Source organism: Morchella importuna, assembly GCF_003444635.1.
Source record: "Morchella importuna strain M04M26 chromosome Unknown Morimp01GS006, whole genome shotgun sequence".
NCBI lineage: Eukaryota > Fungi > Ascomycota > Pezizomycetes > Pezizales > Morchellaceae > Morchella > Morchella importuna.
In genome coordinates, this window is record NW_025763403.1 from 1223721 (window position 1) to 1243578 (window position 19858).

General features: G+C 52.1%; 8 protein-coding genes across 8 annotated transcripts; 4 read left to right on the forward strand and 4 right to left on the reverse strand.

Moving 5' to 3' along the window:
• Positions 1-307: 307 nt before the first annotated feature.
• LAJ45_03133 (uncharacterized protein) lies at positions 308-1850 on the forward strand (the record flags this gene model as incomplete). Its single annotated transcript, XM_046112722.1, has 3 exons — positions 308-622; positions 702-1677; positions 1771-1850. The coding sequence occupies 3 exons, from the start codon at positions 308-310 to the stop codon at positions 1848-1850; spliced, it is 1371 nt and encodes a 456-aa protein (XP_045974211.1).
• Positions 1851-4412: 2562 nt separating this feature from the next.
• LAJ45_03134 (uncharacterized protein) lies at positions 4413-5085 on the reverse strand (the record flags this gene model as incomplete). Its single annotated transcript, XM_046112723.1, has 3 exons — positions 4413-4431; positions 4500-4507; positions 4567-5085. The coding sequence occupies 3 exons, from the start codon at positions 5083-5085 to the stop codon at positions 4413-4415; spliced, it is 546 nt and encodes a 181-aa protein (XP_045974212.1).
• A 63-nt stretch (positions 5086-5148) lies between these two features.
• LAJ45_03135 (uncharacterized protein) lies at positions 5149-5939 on the forward strand (the record flags this gene model as incomplete). Its single annotated transcript, XM_046112724.1, has 3 exons — positions 5149-5167; positions 5232-5268; positions 5318-5939. The coding sequence occupies 3 exons, from the start codon at positions 5149-5151 to the stop codon at positions 5937-5939; spliced, it is 678 nt and encodes a 225-aa protein (XP_045974213.1).
• Positions 5940-6700: 761 nt separating this feature from the next.
• On the reverse strand, positions 6701-8739 carry LAJ45_03136 (uncharacterized protein; the record flags this gene model as incomplete). The annotated part of the gene is made up of 3 exons (XM_046112725.1): positions 6701-7458; positions 7538-8324; positions 8425-8739. The coding sequence occupies 3 exons, from the start codon at positions 8737-8739 to the stop codon at positions 6701-6703; spliced, it is 1860 nt and encodes a 619-aa protein (XP_045974214.1).
• A 1048-nt stretch (positions 8740-9787) lies between these two features.
• LAJ45_03137 (uncharacterized protein) lies at positions 9788-10328 on the forward strand (the record flags this gene model as incomplete). The annotated part of the gene is made up of 2 exons (XM_046112726.1): positions 9788-10214; positions 10297-10328. The coding sequence occupies 2 exons, from the start codon at positions 9788-9790 to the stop codon at positions 10326-10328; spliced, it is 459 nt and encodes a 152-aa protein (XP_045974215.1).
• Positions 10329-14361: 4033 nt separating this feature from the next.
• LAJ45_03138 (uncharacterized protein) lies at positions 14362-15174 on the forward strand (the record flags this gene model as incomplete). Its single annotated transcript, XM_046112727.1, has 2 exons — positions 14362-14722; positions 14792-15174. The coding sequence occupies 2 exons, from the start codon at positions 14362-14364 to the stop codon at positions 15172-15174; spliced, it is 744 nt and encodes a 247-aa protein (XP_045974216.1).
• Positions 15175-15649: 475 nt separating this feature from the next.
• On the reverse strand, positions 15650-16238 carry LAJ45_03139 (uncharacterized protein; the record flags this gene model as incomplete). The annotated part of the gene is made up of 2 exons (XM_046112728.1): positions 15650-16005; positions 16064-16238. 2 exons carry the CDS (start codon positions 16236-16238, stop codon positions 15650-15652), a joined length of 531 nt encoding a protein of 176 aa, XP_045974217.1.
• Positions 16239-16589: 351 nt separating this feature from the next.
• On the reverse strand, positions 16590-19692 carry LAJ45_03140 (uncharacterized protein; the record flags this gene model as incomplete). Its single annotated transcript, XM_046112729.1, has 6 exons — positions 16590-16593; positions 17005-17994; positions 18050-18710; positions 18809-18830; positions 19501-19584; positions 19645-19692. The coding sequence occupies 6 exons, from the start codon at positions 19690-19692 to the stop codon at positions 16590-16592; spliced, it is 1809 nt and encodes a 602-aa protein (XP_045974218.1).
• Positions 19693-19858: the final 166 nt, after the last annotated feature.

Below are 19858 nucleotides of genomic sequence, written 5' to 3' on the forward strand. Positions count from 1 at the left end.
TGCCAGTTGCAACGACCAACAATTAAACCCGACGAGTGGACGATCACCCCTTTCTATCGATCTCTTACTGTCTGTGGGCTGTCTGTCTGTCAGTGCGTCTATCTGTCTGTCTGTCTATCCCTATCCTCGATCCTCTTCTTGCCCTGTTCTGTTCTGCTCTGCTCTATTCTCATCCTCTTTTTCTTTTCTTTTCCGTTACGCACCTGCACACGCCTACCTACACACAGAACCTCACAGCACAACCGCACAAACCCCCCCTCACCTCACTCGGCTGCTCCACAACCACAAACCAGCCAACCAGCCAACCATGCACCTCAAAACACGAGACCTCCTCCTCCTCCTCCTCACCAGCAGCACCGCGCTCGCCTCCACCGTCCCGCCCCCGCGCTCCGCCACCGACCTCAAGACCTCCGCCGGCACCGTCGACGCCCCCGTCGACGGGCTCGACGGAAAGCCCCACACGGGCCCGGGCCTCTACCCCGAGCACTCGGACAAGAAGGGCACTGGCGAGGTGGGCGTCAGTGGCGGCGGCAGCAGCGTCGACATAAAGAAGCCGCCGCCGCACACGGGGGAGCATGAGATTGTGGACATTGAAGATCCGGCGGAGGGGGATGAATCTTCGGTTCGTAGCTTCTCTGTCATTGTGATTTGATGATGGTTGTAGTGGGGGAGTGGGGATGTGGCTAATGAACATGCGGTAGATGCAGCTATCGCTCAAGAAGGGCGCCAAAACCGCCAGCTCCGACGACGACGACGACGACGACGACGACGACCACACAGGCTCCTCGTCCGGCCCCGTGTCCAGCTCCGGCCACAAGGAATACCAATCCCAGACCGACACGCTCGCCGACCCGCCCGCGGCCGCGCAGCCGCACCTCTCCCCGCAGGACGACGACGGCGACGGCGGCGCAGGCGGCATCTCCCAGCCCCTCCACTCCTTCACGCTCTCCTTCGTCATGATCATCTTCTCCGAGATTGGCGACAAGACCTTTCTGATCGCCGCGCTGATGGCCATGAAGCACCCGCGGCTGCTCGTCTTCTCGGCCGCCCTCGGCTCCCTCATCGTCATGTCCATCCTGTCGGCGCTCCTCGGCCACGCCGTACCCACGCTGCTGCCAAAGAACTTCACCAACTTCCTCGCCGCCGGCCTGTTCCTCGTCTTTGGCGTGCGCATGGTGCTGGAAGGCCTCAAGATGGAGAAGGGCACAGCAAACGTCCAGGAGGAGATGAAAGAGGTCGAGCAAGAGCTCGAAGAGAAAGCCTCTCACAGCGGCGTGAGCGCCCGCTCCCTCGAAGGCGGCCTCATCGCCTCTCCGCGCGGCTCAAACACCCACGCCCTCCGCCGCTCCACCTCCTCGCCGTCGCTCTCCGACAGCGACGAGGACGACTATGCGCGTGCCCGCGGGCGCGGCGGCAAGGCGCAGAACACGCGCGTCACGAGCCTGGAGGGCATCCAGAACCTCGCGGGGCTGCTGCTGAGCCCCGCGTGGGTGCAGACGTTTGTCATGACGTTTCTGGGCGAGTGGGGGGACCGCTCGCAGATTGCGACGATTGCGATGGCGGCCGGGCAGGACTATTGGTATGTGACGATTGGAGCCATCTCTGGGCATGCCATCTGTACGGGTATTGCGGTGATAGGCGGGAGGATGTTGGCGAGTAGGATTAGTGTTAGGAATGGTGAGTTTTTTCTTTCTGCTTCTGGGGGTGGGGTGGGTTGTGCGGTGTGGGATGAAGATGGATTGACTGACTGTGTGTGTGTGTGTGTTGTAGTGACCCTCGGTGGTGCGGCGGCGTTTTTGGCGTTTGGGGTTATATATCTCGGGGAGGCACTTTTCTACGGGTCCTCGTAGACGGGCGATGAATGCCGTGTTTTCCCCTCCTTTCTCTCTTCTTTTCTTTGGCGGCGGCGGCGGTGGAATGGATTCAGTGGCAGACACATACACTCTACCCCACCTCCCCACCATCACCATACACAATCTACTCGCGATACGACCCCGAACCTGAACCTAAACTTGACCCTAGAAAAACTATTCTTGTCTCTTCTTTTTTCCTTTTTTAAAAACAAAACCTCCTTTTTTTTTGATTTGCTTTCTAAAAACCGTTATATACTTAAACTATATATGCATAGTCTATCTACCCTTGCCCCCCCCCCTCCCCGACCCAACCTTCTGTTTTGTTTCTGCCTTGGTTTTTTTTTTTTTTTACACTAAACTGTTGTAAGTCACTTTTTTTTAAAAATTAGTACGCTTTCGTGTGGCTCTGTCTGTGTGTCTGTGTGTGTGTCTGTGTCTGTGTCTGTGTGTTGTATTGAGTATGCATGTCGTGCGAGAGGGAGTCTGGGTGTGAGAGTCTGGTTTTTCATCTCTACGGAGCTACGTTGAGAGCTTCCCACTCCGTAGTATACAAGTATGTCTCCGAGTGCGTTTGTGTGTGTGTGTGTGTGTGTGTGGATTGTAAGAGGTGATGTAGATGATGTGGTAATGGTGAATGCAGTAGCTGTAGCTGTAGTTGTAGTTGTATGAGTGTATGGGCATGGATTAGGGTTTCCTGGCTGGTTCCTTGGTGGCTAGAATTGAAATAGCTTCAAGATAATACATAAACTCGTAGCACGAAGGCACCGTGTTGTTTCTTTCTTTTTTTTTGTGTGTGTGGGTGGTGTGGGGGAAGTGGTGGGCAGGGGATCAGCTGGGGGTGGGTGGTGGGTAAGGGGAAGGAAGGGCTGGGGGCGAGTGATGAGTTGTGAGTTGCGGGTTCTGGGTGTCGGTGGCATCCATCCATCGTAGCGTTAGAAAAATACATCTACTACCGCAGTAATTCTTCTTAGCGGACGGTTACACAGACGTCAAAGTTGCCTTTTACAGCGCGTATGGGGGAAGATTAGGGGGCGTTTTCAAGACAAATGACTAGAACAAGTAATTTCAACGTCAATGTGAGTGTCCGCTGAGACGAATTACTGCGGTATACTGGCCTGGAAGAGTTTCGCTAAACCGGCCTAATCCTACATCCGGCCCTGGAGACCGATTAGCCAAATACATGTAGTGAGCGATATAGAGTTCCAATCGATATCACATATACCCCACTAAACTAAGGCCCTCCTCATGACCCTCCAAAGGAAAACCAAAAAGGGACAATAAATACACAAAAAGTGATGCTGCCACCATGCGTCCCTCACGGTCTACAGGTTCAAATTCGCGATATTGAACTCTGCTCCCCGTTGCCCGCTCCCCAGGCCTGCAAAGCATCACTCCCACCCCCGGAGTTGAACCCACGACCTCCGGAGGTCTCCGGGCCCGGATTTCTCTGGGTGGTCATGGTGGCTCAACCCACGCGGTGTAGCAAGACGAGGAGTCTACCACTAGACTACACTCGCTCGCACAACTGTCACAGGCCGGGAAGTAATATTTAAGGGAGAGAGTGGAAAAAGTGTGCTAGACACCTAACCCTGTAGTCATAATCCACCACGGGCGTGCTCGCTGGCCGCCCTCTTGTGTGTTTATAATGTGCAATCTCTATCGCGAGGAAAACGGGGATTGATAAAAACGACGCCCGGAAGCTTCGTACACAGAGTCTGTCCTGACGCCCAAAGTACTTCGTACACTGCCCCATTTTCCTGACACTTGTTCGCACAAGACTGCTGGACCTGACACCTGATGTACGAACTTGACTGGTCGCTACGGTATGTAGAATATATCCAGCTTGATCTTCGAATTTCGGCCTTTGAGCCAATTATGCCCTTGATTCAACCTGGGATCTAAGGGGATAGGTTAGGTTGGGCTGGAGTTTCGAGGAGTTGAATTAAAAGAGAGATGGGCTACATGTATGTGGCCGGTGGTGGATAATTTAGGCTGGATACACACCCGTTGGCTTCTAGCTACAGTCAAATGGCCATGGATCACATACATCTTTTCTGGGATATGTTGTCAATTCGAATAAGGGTGCACAGCTCCGGTTCTTGCTTTGTTTGTCTCGCTGTTTTGACGTCCCGTTCCGATTGTACACTCCCCATAGCCCCTCGGATTGCATACGGTTAATGAATCAACCGATCAATCAACCATTATATAAACTCTCACACCAACACTAATTATCACTTCCAAAAGAGCTGAGGAGGTGCAACGTGAGACTGGATCCCGGTAGTCAAGGCCTAGAGCTAAATATCGATTTTAGGCGCTGACTCTGAGTCTTGCGAGTGGATTTTAGGCCTGTTTTACTATATCCAGAATGGGGAGGGTCTTGGGTGCAACGGGGCCCTCTATTGTGCTGAGAAATGACTTGGATCATCCGATATCACTCGGATTCCAAATATCTCATATCACTCGCAACCGACTATTAGATTGTTGTATCGTTGCCAAAGAGACGGCGGCGATTGATTAGTAGGTTATTTTATTTATTAAACCCGAATTAAGCCCCTGAATCTATATATACATGATCGAGCTAAAATGCTTTGTCAGGTTTCATTCGCTGACAGTGGAATCAATTGCTATCGGGGATGGAGACATTACCGCTTCAGCTGGAAACCGGACCAGTACTGGGCTCCCCCTTCTCCTCTTCTTCTTCGCCATCGTAGACCAGCTCCTCCACCTCCAATCCCCACCTCTTTGCCTCCTCCTTCACTTTCACCATCCAAGCCTCCACCACTGGATGCTTCTCCACCACCCTATCGAGCGTCACGCCCTCCTCCTCCCCCTCACCAAGCCCATACTTCCACACACCACCCTCATCAAACCACTCCTTCGCAAACACCTTCTGCAGCTCCAGCTCCACATCCGCCTCCCTGCGCAGCTTCGACACCCTCTCGTCGGCCTTATCCAGCATCCACAGCCCCTCCAGCACGCCCTTGATCCACCCAATCTTGAGCCCGAAGCGGCCGCCGAGCGGGTACGACTCGTCGAAGCCGCTCTGGATGTGCGTCGACTTTGAGGCGGTGATGCCGTCGCGGTAGCCCAGTGTTGTGTGGGTGCGCCGGAGACTGCTGAGGTCGGGGTCTTCGCCTGCTTCTTCGTCGTCTTCGTCCGGGTCGACGGGGGAGGGGGAGCGGCGGAGCGGCGGGGTGGGGAACTGCTGGTCGATGGGGCGGTCGAGGTACATTTTGGCAGTGTGGGTGGGGGGGGGGGGGTTGGGTGAGTTGGGAGGTGGGATGGGTGGGATGGGATGGATGGTGGGGTGGTGGGTTAGTCAGCTGCCCTAGCAGGGTATTTTCAAAACTCGATATCGACTGCCGGTGATAAGCACAGATTCCCCCTCCTCCACCAGTCAACGTGCAATTGAACAGTAAGTATACCCCGATCCCGTCCACATGCACGATAATAACCATCCACAGACCATGCCGTTCAACCCACTCTCCTGGTTCACCTCCTCCCCCACGCCCACTCCCGCGCCAGCGGCGGCAGCAGCAGCACCTCCGCCGTCTCCCCCCCACCAGCCATCCCCCCCACCCCCGAGACCCCTCTGCCACCACCACCCCCGCCGCCGCCCCACGCCTCACCGAGACCCGGCGCCAGCTCAAGCAACTCACCTTCCTCCTCAGCGGCAGCACCTTCCTCGCACTCTCCATCCTCACAACCCGGCGCACCCTCGCCAAGCGCCGTCTCGCGCTCATCCCGCCATTCTACCACCCCAACAACCGGCCGCCGCTGGTGCCGCCCAACGGCGCGCTCGACGCCTTCCAGGCGCTCAATCTCGCGACGCTCAACACCATGGCGTTTGCCATCTTCCTCGTGGGCGGGAGCATGGTGGCCCTGGACGTGTGCAGTGTTGACGAGCTGCGGGAGCGGGCGAGGAAGAGTGTTGTTGGCGAGGAGGAGCTGGCGAAGGAGCGGGAGGCCGAGGAGGAGTTTGAGGAGTGGCTGGCGAGCGTGTTGGCGAGGAAGGAGAGGAAGGAGGAGATTAGGAGGCGGGTGAAGGAGGATATGGAGAGGGAGAAGGCGGGGGAGGGGGTGTGAGGTGGGGTGGGGATGTGTGGGGTGGGGGAAAAAAATGTAAGATAGGAATGATATCATGGCCGGCCGCTTGGTTCACGTGGGGCTGGGGCAATGTGGAAAAGAAATCTCTGCTCTGATTTGGTTTTGCTTCTTGTGCGTATATAGTTGGTTGTAAATATCTGGTCTATTACCAACATAGATGATGACTCGTTACTGAATCAAAGAAACCCGGGGGTGTTTAGTCTAGTAAGAATACTTTTGCTAATTTACATACAAGCAGTATTAGCAATAATAACAATACCTAGTATCAACGTAACAGTAACAATAGTAGTGTGGCCATCCTTGGCGCGTGCCGTCAGGGGGCCAATGATCAAACTACACAAAAATACCGAACCACCCCCAGATAACCTTATTTCATCCCCATATCGCGCCCCCACATCATATCACATCATATCACGCCACCTCATCTCACCTCACCCCGGCAATAAGTATAGGCTCATCACATCACATCACATCTCAAAAACTACATCTTCAATTCCCACCACCACCACCACCACCAACCACCAGGTATCCAATATCTATAGCTAACCCCCCCTCCTCCCTGCCCTGCTCTGCCCTACCTATAGTATACTCCGATCCAGTCCCGTAAAACCAGAACAAAAGAAAAAAAAACATATTAAAAAACTTCTATCTTACAATGTCCCTTTTATCCCTCCCCCCCCCCTCCCTCCCCCTTCCCCTTCCTTTCCCCCCTCCGCCTTCTCTATAACACCTTTTTTTTTCTACTCCCGGCCAGGATTATACTCCCTCCACGCCTTCAACGGCAGCGCACTCAGCCGCTCCACCGCCGGCTTGATATACGCCACGAACGTGACCAGCCCCACCAGCACGCACAGCACATTCGTGATATAGTACCCGTCGCGCTCCACCACGCACCGCCCCGCCATCTCGCCGCACTGCTGCCGCTGCGCTTCGAGCGCGCAACTATACGGCTCAAACGCCGCCGCTGCTCCTCCCACTGTTTTTTCCGGCGGGAAGCAGGTGGCGGAGGTGAGCGCGTCCACCGCCTTGAGCACAAATATCCGCGGAAATGTACCGCCGAGATTCGACACCGTCGCCAGCAGCGTCATATACGTGCCGCCAATGGCGGGGTCCGCAATACGTGCATTGAACGCCGTGAGCGCCACAAACATGACCGTGCTGGTAAATGTGGAGAAGACGTGTTCGGCGATGACGACGAGGAGGTACCACGTGTCGACGACGCCGTCCTTGGGGAAGAGCACGACGGTGACGTGGGCGAGGACGGCGGCGAGGAGGCGGCCCATGAACGCCCATGTCCAGAGCGTCATGGGGGGGAAGGTGCTGCTCCATTTGCCTGCTTGGTAGCCGAGAAGGATCTCGAAGGGGAAGTCGATGAGCACGGTGAGCGCCATGTCTTCTTGTGAGAAGCCCTTGTCGAGGAGCTTGAGGTTGGTGACGGCGTCGTTGGCTTGGAAGCCGATTTTGCCGATGAGGTTGACTATTATGAGGGTTTGGATGTCTGCGGTGTGTTAGTGGGGTTAATTGGTAGAAGGGGTGAGGAGGGTGCGGGGGAAAGGTTTGGGGGGGGGGGGGGGTACGTTTTAGTTTGACGACTTTCCACATTGTCTTGTAGACTGCGGCGATGCCGTCGCGGTTGGAGTTCTTCTCCTCCTTCTTGATCAGCGCGAGGCCGAGGGTAATGATCAGATACGCCCATCCCCAGAACTTGAGATATCCGCTCAGCGTCATGAGGCCATACGTCTGCGGCACGGTCCTAAAGTATCTATTCGAGAATTCCGGGGCATTAAACGCCAAAAACACGGTAAACGATAGAAACTGCCCCGCCGTGAGCCCCACCGTCTGCGCCGTCGACGCATACGAGAGGTTCTCGGGACTCAGCAGCGTGAGCGCCCACCCGTCCACGGCAATGTCCTGCGTCGCGCACAGCATGACGAGCGTAAAGAAGACGAAGGTAAACATGTACAGCTTGCTGCTCGCCTCCTCCATGAGGCGGTCGACATTGCCGCCGAGCCAGATGAGCATGCACGCGCTGACGGTCTGTATGGGCACGATCCAGCTCTTCCGGCGGCCCATGCGGCGCGACCAGATTGCGTCGACGATGGGCGACCAGAGCAGCTTCATGCTGTAGGGGTACGAGGCGAGCGTGAAGACGCCAATCTCGCCGTAGCTGAGCTTGTGCTTGAGCAGGAAGGGGACGGAGCCCATTGCGAGCCCCATGGGCACGCCCTGCAGGAAGTAGAGCAGGACGAGGAGGGCAAAGTTGCGCTGGTCGGCGAGCGAGAGCGTGAGGAAGGAGGCGGCGGCGGGCTTGACATCGTGGTCGTCGTCGAGGCTGAAGGAGCTGCGCTCGAGAAGGGCCTCGGTCTGGTGTGCGCTTGAGGGGTGCCGTCGTCGCCGTTGTCGAGGGAGGCGCCGTTCTTGCGGCGGTACTCGACGGAGGAGGAGGTGTTCATTTTGGCCTCACTGCTGTTGGTTGTAGTGGGGACTTTGCGACTTCGGGCATAGTCGTCGGGTCGTGGCCTTCGGCGTCTGAGTTGTCGTTGTCGTCGTAGTCAGTGCTGTATCGAGGCTGTTGGTGGTCAGTGATGTGGATTGTTTTGAGTTCGACACCGTCGTCGTCGTCGTCGCCGTCGTCGCCGTCGTCGTAGTAGTCTGGGTCGTCGTCGTTGTGGTGTTGGTGGTGGTGGTTGTTCTGGCTGTTGCTTCGGTGGTGCAGAGGGAGTGTGGAAGAGAGAAGGGGAATATGGCGGGAAGAGTCGTCGAAGGGTACTGGAGACATGCAGACGACGACTCAGTCAGTCAGTTTGGGTGTTGGTTATAGCTAGTGTGCTGCTGCTAGCGGCACATGGGGGCAATGATCGATTAGTCGTGAGGGCTCGTTCGGGGCTAGCCACGAGGAGGGTTAGGGGGGCGGCGATCGGTGGAAGATGCCAGATGTGCGGGCGTGTGTGTGGGGGAGGGAGGAGGGAGGAGGGAGAGAGAGGGGGAGAGAGGGGACAAAGGGCGAAGGGGGATTCGTGCAAAGGAGGAGGGGATATAGAGAGGTTATATCGATGTGGTAACTGGGAGGGGGACGCGTATTCCTCTCTCTCCCCTGTGGTGTAGAGCAGCGCTTTCTGTTTCTCTGTCTCTCTCTCTGTCTCTCTCTCTGTCTCTCTCCTAATTCTATCCGTCTACATTCTTTCACTCGGCGTAGGAGGTGTCGGTGCCCGCCCCCGCTAGCTCTCACTCTCTCTCACTCGCCCACTCTCACCGGGCATGCACTGCGCATAGCTAGAGTTCTCACTCATCGTGGACTGAACACTGAGGCTCTACTCTCGGCTCCACAATTCCCTCCAATCTCCCCTACCCACCCACAATCACCGTCAAGTAGAGTGCCTCCACCAAGCTAAACACACCCCCCAAAGCTCCGTGTCGTGTCGAGCATGTGCAATAGGCAATATCCCACGGCCACTATACAATACATCCTCCCCAGCAGTGACCACCTATGTAACTTCTCTGTGCCTCACACACCCCTGCCCAGCTTCTAAATAAAGAAAGAATCGACATGTGTATGGTAGTTTACCTGCATCTCTCCCCCTGCCAAACACCCAAACACTCACTCACGTCCTGCAAGCCACCCAGCCCTGACCCGACCCTGCTGAATCACCCTTCCTCGCCCAGAAGTCAGAACAGAGCCTCTGTCCATCGCTCGACAGACAGCCTGTGTAACCACCACTATCCCAAACACTCAAACACAAACCCTAACCACAATCAACAATCGCGAAACCCATCACAATCCCCATCCCACATAATACCAAATATCACAAACACCGCAAACAGCACCCATGGCCGCCCCGCCGCCCCCGCCCCTCGCACTCACAACCCTCCACGACCAGCTCCTGACCCTCGAGCGCCAAAAGGCCTCTCTGACCGCGCAGCTGCTCTCCCTCCGCGCCACGCACCCCCTCTCAAACACCTCACCACCCACCCCGCCCTCCTCCTCCTCTTCCTCCTCCTCCTCTTCCTCCTCATCCCCCGCCTCTTCCTCCCCCGCCTCCGCCACCACAACCGCTACAAGTACGCAAAAGACAACACAAGAGCCACTGACGGACGCCGACCACCTCAGCGCCGTGTTCGCCTCCACCACGGCCTCCGCCGCAGCTTCAATCGCGCGCCTCCACCGCATCGCCGGCATCACAACGTTTACCATCCGCGACCCGTCGCCGCCGCATACCACGCTGCTGGGCGTCAGGATCGAGGTGTTTTGTAACCGTATGTCTCCCCACCCCTCCTCTCCTCCCTCTCTCCCCCGCCCCTCTACGCTACAAAAACTAACACCAACACCACCACCCAGGGCAATTCCACCCCCCCACTACCTACACATAACCCTCCCGCCGCCCACCCACGACCCCAAATCCGCCCCCTACACCATCCACCGCCACACCCTCCCCCCCTTCCTCCCGCTGCCCACGCCGCTCCCACCACTACCCACACTAGCACGCACCCTCCGACGGCAACTGACGCTGCACGCGCGGCGCGTGGCAGCCGCGACGGCGCTGCGCGCCGCAGCGCTCTCAGCGGGCCGCGTGGGCGACGTGACGGAGGGGTGGGAGAACCGTGTTTCGGGCGTGGAGTGGGACGAGGCGGTTAGTGTGGTGGTGGTAAGGTGGGGGTGCGGCGTGACGGGGTGGGTGTGTGTTGGTGAGGATGGAGGGGTGGGAGGGTTGTTGTTGTGGGGAGGGGGGGAGGCGGTATGGTGAGGTGGAGAGGAGGGTGAAGGGGGTGGGGTCGGGGGCGGGGGGGGGAGGTTGGAGGGGGTGGCGGGGAGGGTGGGGTGGTGTTGATGCTGGTTGTTGGGTTGGGGGTTGTATGCCGGGCGGTGCTACTACTCGTGCAGATAAGCCTTTTAGCGCCGCTTGCTTGTATGGTCTGGTTCTATTCGTAGGTGTAGGGTTTGGGTTTGGGGGTTAGAAGACGAGTGAGAATGCGTGATGGTGTTTGGCCCGGCTTTTTTTTGGCCTCTTGTATTTTTTTTTTTTTGTACGCTTCCTGTCTCGATTTCTTTTGTCCGTGTAGGTACAGGTATGTGTATTAATAAACAGCTCGCGAGCTAGCTACATAGAGGAGCAGCGTAATTAGTCGTGTCTAATAGGTAGTTACGTATAACCCATCCGTCCGTCCGTCCGTCCATAGAGTAATAGTAGCTTATACATGTACATACATGTGGCTGTGATACATCGTTGTACCAACTGGCCAATAACAATATCACTATATATCAACCACAGCTAGTTGGTAGCGTATGTATGTATTAGTGTATTAGTGAACCTTGTCGACTCTGCCATATTTCCTTCCACGTAGAATATATACATGTAGTCATATTTCCTTCCCCGTAAAATAGCTATATTTCGTCAGATCCCCCTCCACGTAAAAATATATAGTCATCCTCCATCCATCCACGCAAATTTACAGTGTGGCGCATACAATAGGTGCAGGTAGCTTCGGCCTGATTGTCTAAGGGATAGCTACATATGTAGTAATATGGCCGAGGTATGGCCGGATGTATGAGATGGAATCTCGAGAGTTAAAACGTACCCCTTATAAGTGATGTAACGATTATAAAATTAAATATAATCCGTGGATTTGTGGTACATAGTTTACAGGCTGGTGGAGACCATAGTTTTTGGCAAGAGATATCATGATCGAATATCTAGATGTTGTCCATTCTGTATGTATATAGTAGGCTTATAAAAAAGAAAGAAAGAAAGAAAAAAAAATCTAATGGCTCTGAAAAACACAGCTTAATTCTATCCTAGAGACAGACTCCTCATGCTCAGCTGTGTCATATCATGTGTATTATCAGATCAGAATATACATCTTGTTTAGCTATAAAGCTTTCATGATGTGTTGTGCTAAAACATTGGAATCTGGGGGGGGGGGGGGGGTGCCTTTTGGCGTTAGGTCAATTAAACGTTGCATCACTTTTAATTCGCTACATACATATGTATTCACGCCCACGTTTTTAAATCCCCTTCCTTCCCCTTCCCTAGCGACTGCCATGGCCAGTGCACTCCATACAAAACTAACAATCCCTGTATATATATATCGCCGCCCGCACGTACGCCACGTTGTGGTTCTTATTCCTGCACCGGTGTAAGTAGGGTGGGGGGGGGGTGGGCACCGGGCGGATGATTAATGAATTAAACCAAAAAAAGGGGGGGGGGGGTGCATGGGACGTACGAGTGAGAATACGTGATGTGTGATGCGTGATGCGTGATGAGTGGATGCGTGGATGGTGTTTGGCTTGGTTGCGTTCAATCTGTATATATGTATGTACGTACATACCAACCAATAGCAATATCGATATCAATATCAACTACAGTTAGTAGTGTATTAGTGTATTAGTGAACCTTTCCTTAATGTAATTGTAATCATTTTTTTTCTTACACGTAAAATATATACAACATACGGGGTCAGTATTCACTTGTCGGAATACGTGCGCTCTAGATCTTATAGGAGTACGTACGTGTACTGCTTATATGAACCGCTTGGTTAGAATAATCGGCAGTCACGTATTATTAAATATGTATGAGTAGAAATAAGTATGATCACCAACCTATAGCTGCTACCTTATTGTTCAAAATATATTGGGCCATATATATATATGTGTATCATACAAAGGTCATTGACCACTACACTAAGCGCAAATCTCAAATTAATATGGCAACGGATTACGTGTATATATCTCCCACAATAATATGGCATGTGCACTCCAGAGATATTCAGATTTTTGAAAATTTCAGTGCCATATAAGCAGCGTTGTAATGCAGCGCTATATAAAGACACATTTCTAGAAGTGAATACCCCTACTAGTACACTAAGCACAAACCTCAAATGAATATGATAACAGATTATCTCCGGGGGTATTCGGATTTTTTTTTGCCGTAAAGGCACATATTGGCGCATATAGGTAGGTAGCTTCTAGGCCAGCAGTACTACGTGTATCCCTTATATATGGCGGCGCTGTTAAAGCTGCTAACTTTGTCAAGTAGTCTTGATTCTGTGGCTTGCGTGCAAGGCTCGCCTAGGCCTGGTATTACCGTCTCTTATGTTGGCAGCATTGAAGTAACAGTTTAAGGGACAGATAGCTAGTAATATGGCAAAGATGTGGCCGAAGATATAAGAGCTAAAACACTCTACACGTCTGTATTCATGCCTAAGTTTAAACACCCTCCCTTCCACTCTAGTAGTAGTTACAGGGGAGGTTTGGGCCAATGGGAATATAATCAGTGAAATGAAAAAAAAACCTTATCTTGGCTTTTTCTTTAATTTGGCATGACTGTAACCCCTGTTTGTCGAATGGTAGTATAGACATTTCGTGATAACGGCTGTGGGATGCCGCCTCTGTAAGATGATCTTAGTAACGTTATCCACAGTCTAGCTTAACTAGACGTGTCACCTTTATGTGTAAGTGTGTAGATAGGCTCACATCCTCTCCATCCGCCGACCCGCGCAGTGACAGACAGATGTGAGACGTCTCGAGACTGCAAGTCGGATTGTATATATGTATATATTGGTAGTGGCTAACTGTAAGGCTAGCTAGCTTTATGCAAGAAGATCGCTAATCATGGATGCCTTAAGTGGGATCGAGTAGGCGTTATCCCCCCAGGTGGATCTATGGATTCAGACTGGCTCAAACCTCCGTGACAGGTCGCTGGGGCAATTATACTGGCTCTGATATGATTGGCCAATTAAGCTGAAACTCCCATGCGAGCTGCTAGGCTGGTGAATGGGGGGCCTTATAAATCTCACCCCCCGCTCTCCTTCAGGATCATGCACTCTTCTCCACTATTCCCCCATAGCTCCCCGCATAAATGGTGGTTAGTGATTACCAGCCAGATTGAGTGGAATATTGGGCTAGCTAGTTATTGTCTGTTCTGGATCGTACAAGTGTGATATGGTCTCAACGCCCGGGCCCTGCCTGTCTTGACTCGGAGGTTAGTATTGTCCTTGATCGTACGAGTTGATATGAGTATCGCTCGTACGTCCTGTAAGCTCAGCGCCATGTCGATCCTCTTGTGATATGTCATTATTGACATATGGAGCTTCCCACGTAGAAATAATAATAATAATGAAAAAATTGCATCCATGGCCTAGCTATATAGAGTATGTGAATGTGAAAATATCATATAAATAAACAGCTATAAGCTTGTTAAGCATACATACCTATACGATCCACCATCCGCCAATATACTTTATAGATATACATATGGAGCGATCAACCTTTAAAGTAGATACGCAACTTTTGGTCAATTCCGAAGGAAGACAGGTTTTTGTTCCTGTCTCCTTGCTGGCCCTTGATCCTGTGAACGAAGTCATCGGACTAGAGTATCAGCCCCCCGGACTCTGTAGCTCTGGCAAGATGGGCAAAAAGCGTCTGCCATGGGAAGCGCAAAAGGTGAATCTCGACCACTACCACATGGGCACAGATAAACCTGAAGGCCACCAAATCTTTGCCCACGCCATCGCGATTTGCAGGCACAAAAAGAACCCTGACGGAGCATCCCCCCTGGGAGCATCCCCCCCGGGAGGAGAGATTATTCAACATTCCATGGATGACCAGTTTCTCTTCGAGGATACCTCGAAAGGCCAAGAAACCCTGTACGCAAGGAGAGATCCCAGCGTCCAAGTGTTTTCCTTAAATACTGCCGAGATTGGGTTCGTGAATGCCACATGCCTATTGTTTTTTCCTCATTACAAGGTTGCCAAAAGTTTCAAGTGGGGTGAGTTTCTCCTTCGGTCCCCTTCTCCTTCTTCTTCTATATGCTAAATTGCCATTCCTACATGTACAGACACTGCAGACCGCGGCCAGGTTGAAAATAAAGTCGGCGATATTTTTACGATTGGGCAGAGATCATGGATCATGAGCTGGACCCCAGAAGGCACGAGCAAGAGCACACCCCACCTGTGCACATTTGGCCGAAACATGATCACACGCTACTCGGGCGTGGTTCCCATGGATAAGCTGGTCGAGCTCGAACCTCACGAGCTTGAACAGTGGAGAAACCAGAAAGCACTTCCTGCCTGGTCGTTCGAGCAATCTACTTGGTCAACTGATCAACATCACACAAGCGCCTGCTGTAAGCACGGCAAGGGCGCCTGCTTAGCAGATGGGGGTCCAGATATAGTAGATCAGATGCGCCGTGAGCATGAGAGAGAGAGGTCTCTCGGCTAGCCAACGTGGCGATGGGAGAGGGCGATCGCGAGGGTACCTGGAATCGCCTTTTATTTTCACAGAACTTCAACACGCTTGAGTATGGCTTTGATCGATGAATTTCCTTTTTTTCTTCTCTTTCTTTTTGAAAAGCTTTTGGATGTACTGTGCGTTAAAATTATGTATTTACAGCGAAAGCTTGCTTAACGGTACCTTCTGTAAGGGTAATCTCTCTACAACGGTAGCACTTCTCGGTCCTTTTTGCCCGGCTTTCAGCACCAGCACCTCTTATATAAGGGTAATCTCTCTATAATGGTACCAAATTCCGGTCCTGAGCGTACCGTTATAGCAAGCTTTCGCTGTACCTTTGTCTAATTTAAGGAGCCCGCGACTCCATACTGCTTAATTTTTGCCCGTAATTGCACCCACTAAAATTCTATTTACATCAAAAACCCGCACCACAATCATTACCTCTCCACCCCTTAGCTGCACTTCATTAAACATGCGCAGTGGTACTACCACCCTGCACCCCATCCTTGTTCGCCCTCCATACCCCTTCCCCACCCACAAACGTCTCCAGCTTCCATATTTCTGCCTTTTCCTTCACGATCTCCAGGCACTCCTCGCCCGCGCTCCACGCCGCCTTTCTGTGCGGCGCACTCACAGCCACCAATATACTCTCCTCACCCACAGGACACGTTCCAAGCCTGTGAATGATTGAGATCCCAATCAGACTGTGCTTCTCCTTCATTTCACGGCAGATCTTGAGCAGCGTCTGCAGCGCCAGCGGAGGGTATGAAGTGTAGGAGAGGTGCTCGACCGGCTTCGAGTCAAAGTTGTCTCGCGTTGTGCCTGCACGGTGTTAATTGACTACTATTAACCCACAATATAATAATAGGAGGGTATCAACCAGCGAAGAGAATAAGAGCACCGGCCTTAGGGCTGCGAACACGAGCGAGTGTAGCGGTGATGTCGAGCGTGGAGTGGGTAAGCTCCACATGAATACCCGCCTCAGAGAGGGATTGGGACTGGGCAGTTTCGGGTATGAGGTCTGGAGGACCGCCGTGGTGAGTTGGGGATGTCATTTGGATTTATGAGAGGTTTATTAATCTTTAATTGCAGGTTACGTGGTAGGGCGAGATATCAATTGAAATCAATTGGAGTTGATGAGTGGGGTTGTAATTGGGAGCTCCCCCATTCATGGCAAGATAAGATAAGATGAGATGAGATGGCGATAAGGATAAGCTTAAATTCACTGTTGATCAAACCCATACACCTCGCTTCATCGCCTGTCACCGCCTATCACCATGGCCATTGCGAGCCAATTTTACCCTAGTTCGACCAAAAAGATAGGTATAGTTATAAGCCGCCTAATGTGGCTACCAAAAAAAGAAAAATACCCAGATATCAACATCCAGGATTAAGGGTCAAGACCACTAACTACAGACATATGTAGTCAGCATAGTCGACGAAGGGGGTACCAAGAAGACAAGAGAAAAGAAAATAAGACATAAAAGTTATGTTAAGCTAAGCTACAGTAATGATAAAAAAAAAGACATACAAGAAAAGATAACCAGCAGTCCCCACATCACTCCGACAGAACCGAAAAAAAAAGAACTCCATCCAGAAGCCCGAAGAAAATGGAATAGAATGAAAGAAAATGGAATTGAAAAAGAAAAAGGATGAATGACCGCTTGATAACTCCCAGAATGACTTTCTGGCTGCTTCAATATGAGAATAAGTATGAAATGGAAGGAAATGATAATAAAAATCCACCACAAATAAAATACTTGAGGGAACCAAGCTCCCTCTCACGTAAACGAACACCTTCACACACCACCGAGAACTCACTTCTTCCGGTTGGCCCCCAACCTATCACTCCTCCAGTTCTCATACCACACGTCTCTGCTCTTCTCCCTCAAGTCGCCTCTCCAATCCACAAAAACAGCCTCCCTCAACTTGACAAAGTCGCAGTGGCCCTCATCGTATGGATCCGCAAATCCCCAAGGGAATTTTCTGCCCACAGGCTCACCTGGTTCGTACGAGTCCGGGGAAATCACCGACAATGGTAACAGCGACAAATTTCCTTCATCCTCCTCGTATCTTCCGTTATCGGACCCGGCAGAGGAGATAGAGTTATGGGCTGCCGGTAGATCATCGTTTTCTTCATCAACTTCGGCGAGGGAGCCCCTGTTGCCTTTGCCAGTGCTGTCGGTCTCTGGAATCTCGAGATCGAGTGCATCTAGAGGGTCGACTCCAGCACGGCTCAGACCCTTGCGGACGAGCTTCTTCAAAGATTCCATATGTGCGAGAGTGCAGTTATCCGCTTTACTAACGACAGGAATAACGACGGTCTTTCCCTGTAGAGCCTTGAGAACGGCGATATCGAGATCGTTGTCAAGACCACCAACATCCTCCTTACTCCCGCTTTTACCATGGTAATGGTTATTCGGCGTTAGGCGTGCAGGGTCAAGGAGCAGGAATACACAATGAATATGGGTATCCCTTACTCCGGGGGCACGGACGACCTTAGTTTCCTCGGTGAATGTCTCTTCGAATTTCGATTCGAGGAAAGCAACGGTCTGGCGAATCTGCAAGTCGATAAGGTTTTTCTCCAAGCCAGCAGAGTCCCAGAGGGTGAGTCCGATGCGCTCGCCGTCAATGTCAGTTTCGAGGTATGAAGAATTGAATGTGGCGGTCAAGTCGGCCGCCTGTGCGGGAGCTTCAGGGCTCTCATCCGCGGTGATCACTTGCCCGCGCTTAGGCTTCAGGGCGAGTGACTGACGGAGGAAGCGTAGAAATGATGTTTTACCACAACCTTTAGCGCCAATAACGAGAACACTATTGAGAGGGGTTAGCAATTGGTTCAACATAAAAAGGTCAGAGAGAGGCTTACTTGAATGGCGTTGGATCTTTCCTCCTCCTGACCCGTCTTGGGGAATTGATATAAGTACTGCTACTGGTATTACTCGCGTACGAATACCTCCCTCTATGTGCCATACTTCCTTCCTTTGCATACGGATCCTCTGTAAATGGCACAGTGCTGGTGGTCACATACGTATTCTCTCTCCCCACTACACTATCGGTTGACTTCCTTCCAGGCACATACCCACCCAGCGGGTTGGCCTTTCCTACACCGTTACCGTACTCCTCGTCCGCACCGAACCTTCCGCTTATAATCGCGACTGAGTCTCTAATTTCCCTCCCAAACCCATTTCGCGACGGTGGCGCCTGCATAGCAGCGTTATTTGCCGCGCCGTTGAAGATGGTGGGTAGCTTCGGCGCCTCCGCGGCGACGACTGGGACCTTGCGGACTGGATCACCTGACTTTGTACGACGTAGAAAGTTGAGCGAGGAGCGCCGCGGAGGATGAACGTCTTTCTTGGAATCGGGGATAGGAGGAGGGGGACCACCGTTAATAGTTTTAGGGGCCGAGGAGGAAGATTTGGGGGTTGGAGGCCGCTTTTGTAGCGTTGACGAAGAGCCGTTGACGGAAGCCATTGTACTGATGGGTCTTAGAGAATTAATTGAGGTGTGAGGGATATATTGTAGTGTATCTATTTGACATGGTCAGCGGTGGTAGTCCTTTGTGTGGTTGGGCAAGGGCGAATAGCTTAAAATGAAATTAAACTGATAAATTGGAAATTTTACGTACTATTTTGTTTGACCGTTTTTCTCTCACGTGTTCATTAAAAACCCAAGATCTCTCTTTCTCTCGCTCTCGGTATGAGAGATAGAACGTCTGTTCGCGATAAGAGCTTTGGCAGCAGGTGGTGATGCAGCCCCTTGCAGGTTGTAGTGAGGTTCAAGCTCTCGCTTCAGTAGCTACCTTGCAGTAGCTGTATTTACTAGTGAAGCGCGACGACCGGTAAAACCAGATGAGTCTCAGTTGGCGTGACAAGTGACGAGAGCAGCAACAAGAAAAAAAAGGATAGCTCGATATATATATTCGTACAAAAACGAATTATTACTCGAGGTTCGAATACTATTCTTTTTTTCTTTTGGCCGATTGTTTATCGAAGGGGTATGTCTTAGAGCAACGTAACGTATTGACAAACACGTCAGGGACAGGAAGTATAGTAAAGATTCCGAGCAAACAACAGCGAACGACCAGCGGCGATTGATGACGGATCAGTCAGAGAGAGGGAGGAAGGAGAAGGGGAGAATAGGTAGGTACGGAGGTGGTGGGAAGTATGGGGGCGATCGGGCAAAAAATGGTTCGAAGAGGGAGGGGGAAGGGGAGGGAGATAGAGGGAAGGAAAGCTGGGAAATCATCGTTTCGTTTCCCTCCACCTTGAAATTGGCCAGGGCTTCCTCCCCGACTTTTTTTTTTCCTCTCTAAAATACAATTGGGACAATCAAATTTGCTAGGACAGGGTCCTGTCGCACCGTACTGCTCAAGGATCTACCATATAGAATTTCGCGACGAGTCTAGAGAGTCAGTTATTCTTTATTAGGAGCTCGCTCACTGGCGTGGATCGGTTTAGGAACCTTCAAACGGATATCGCCAGAGTTGAAGTAGTAAAGACCAACACTCATAAGTCTCATAACCCTTGGTACACAACGGCGTTTCCCTCCAAATTGGTTTGTGCATTCAACGCAACAGGTGAGGTGACGGTAGCCATGCCATTCGCTTCCCCACCTCAGTCAACCCTAGCTACCACAGTTCAGTCAAGCCATGTCTCAAGCCTGATGGTTTCAGCTG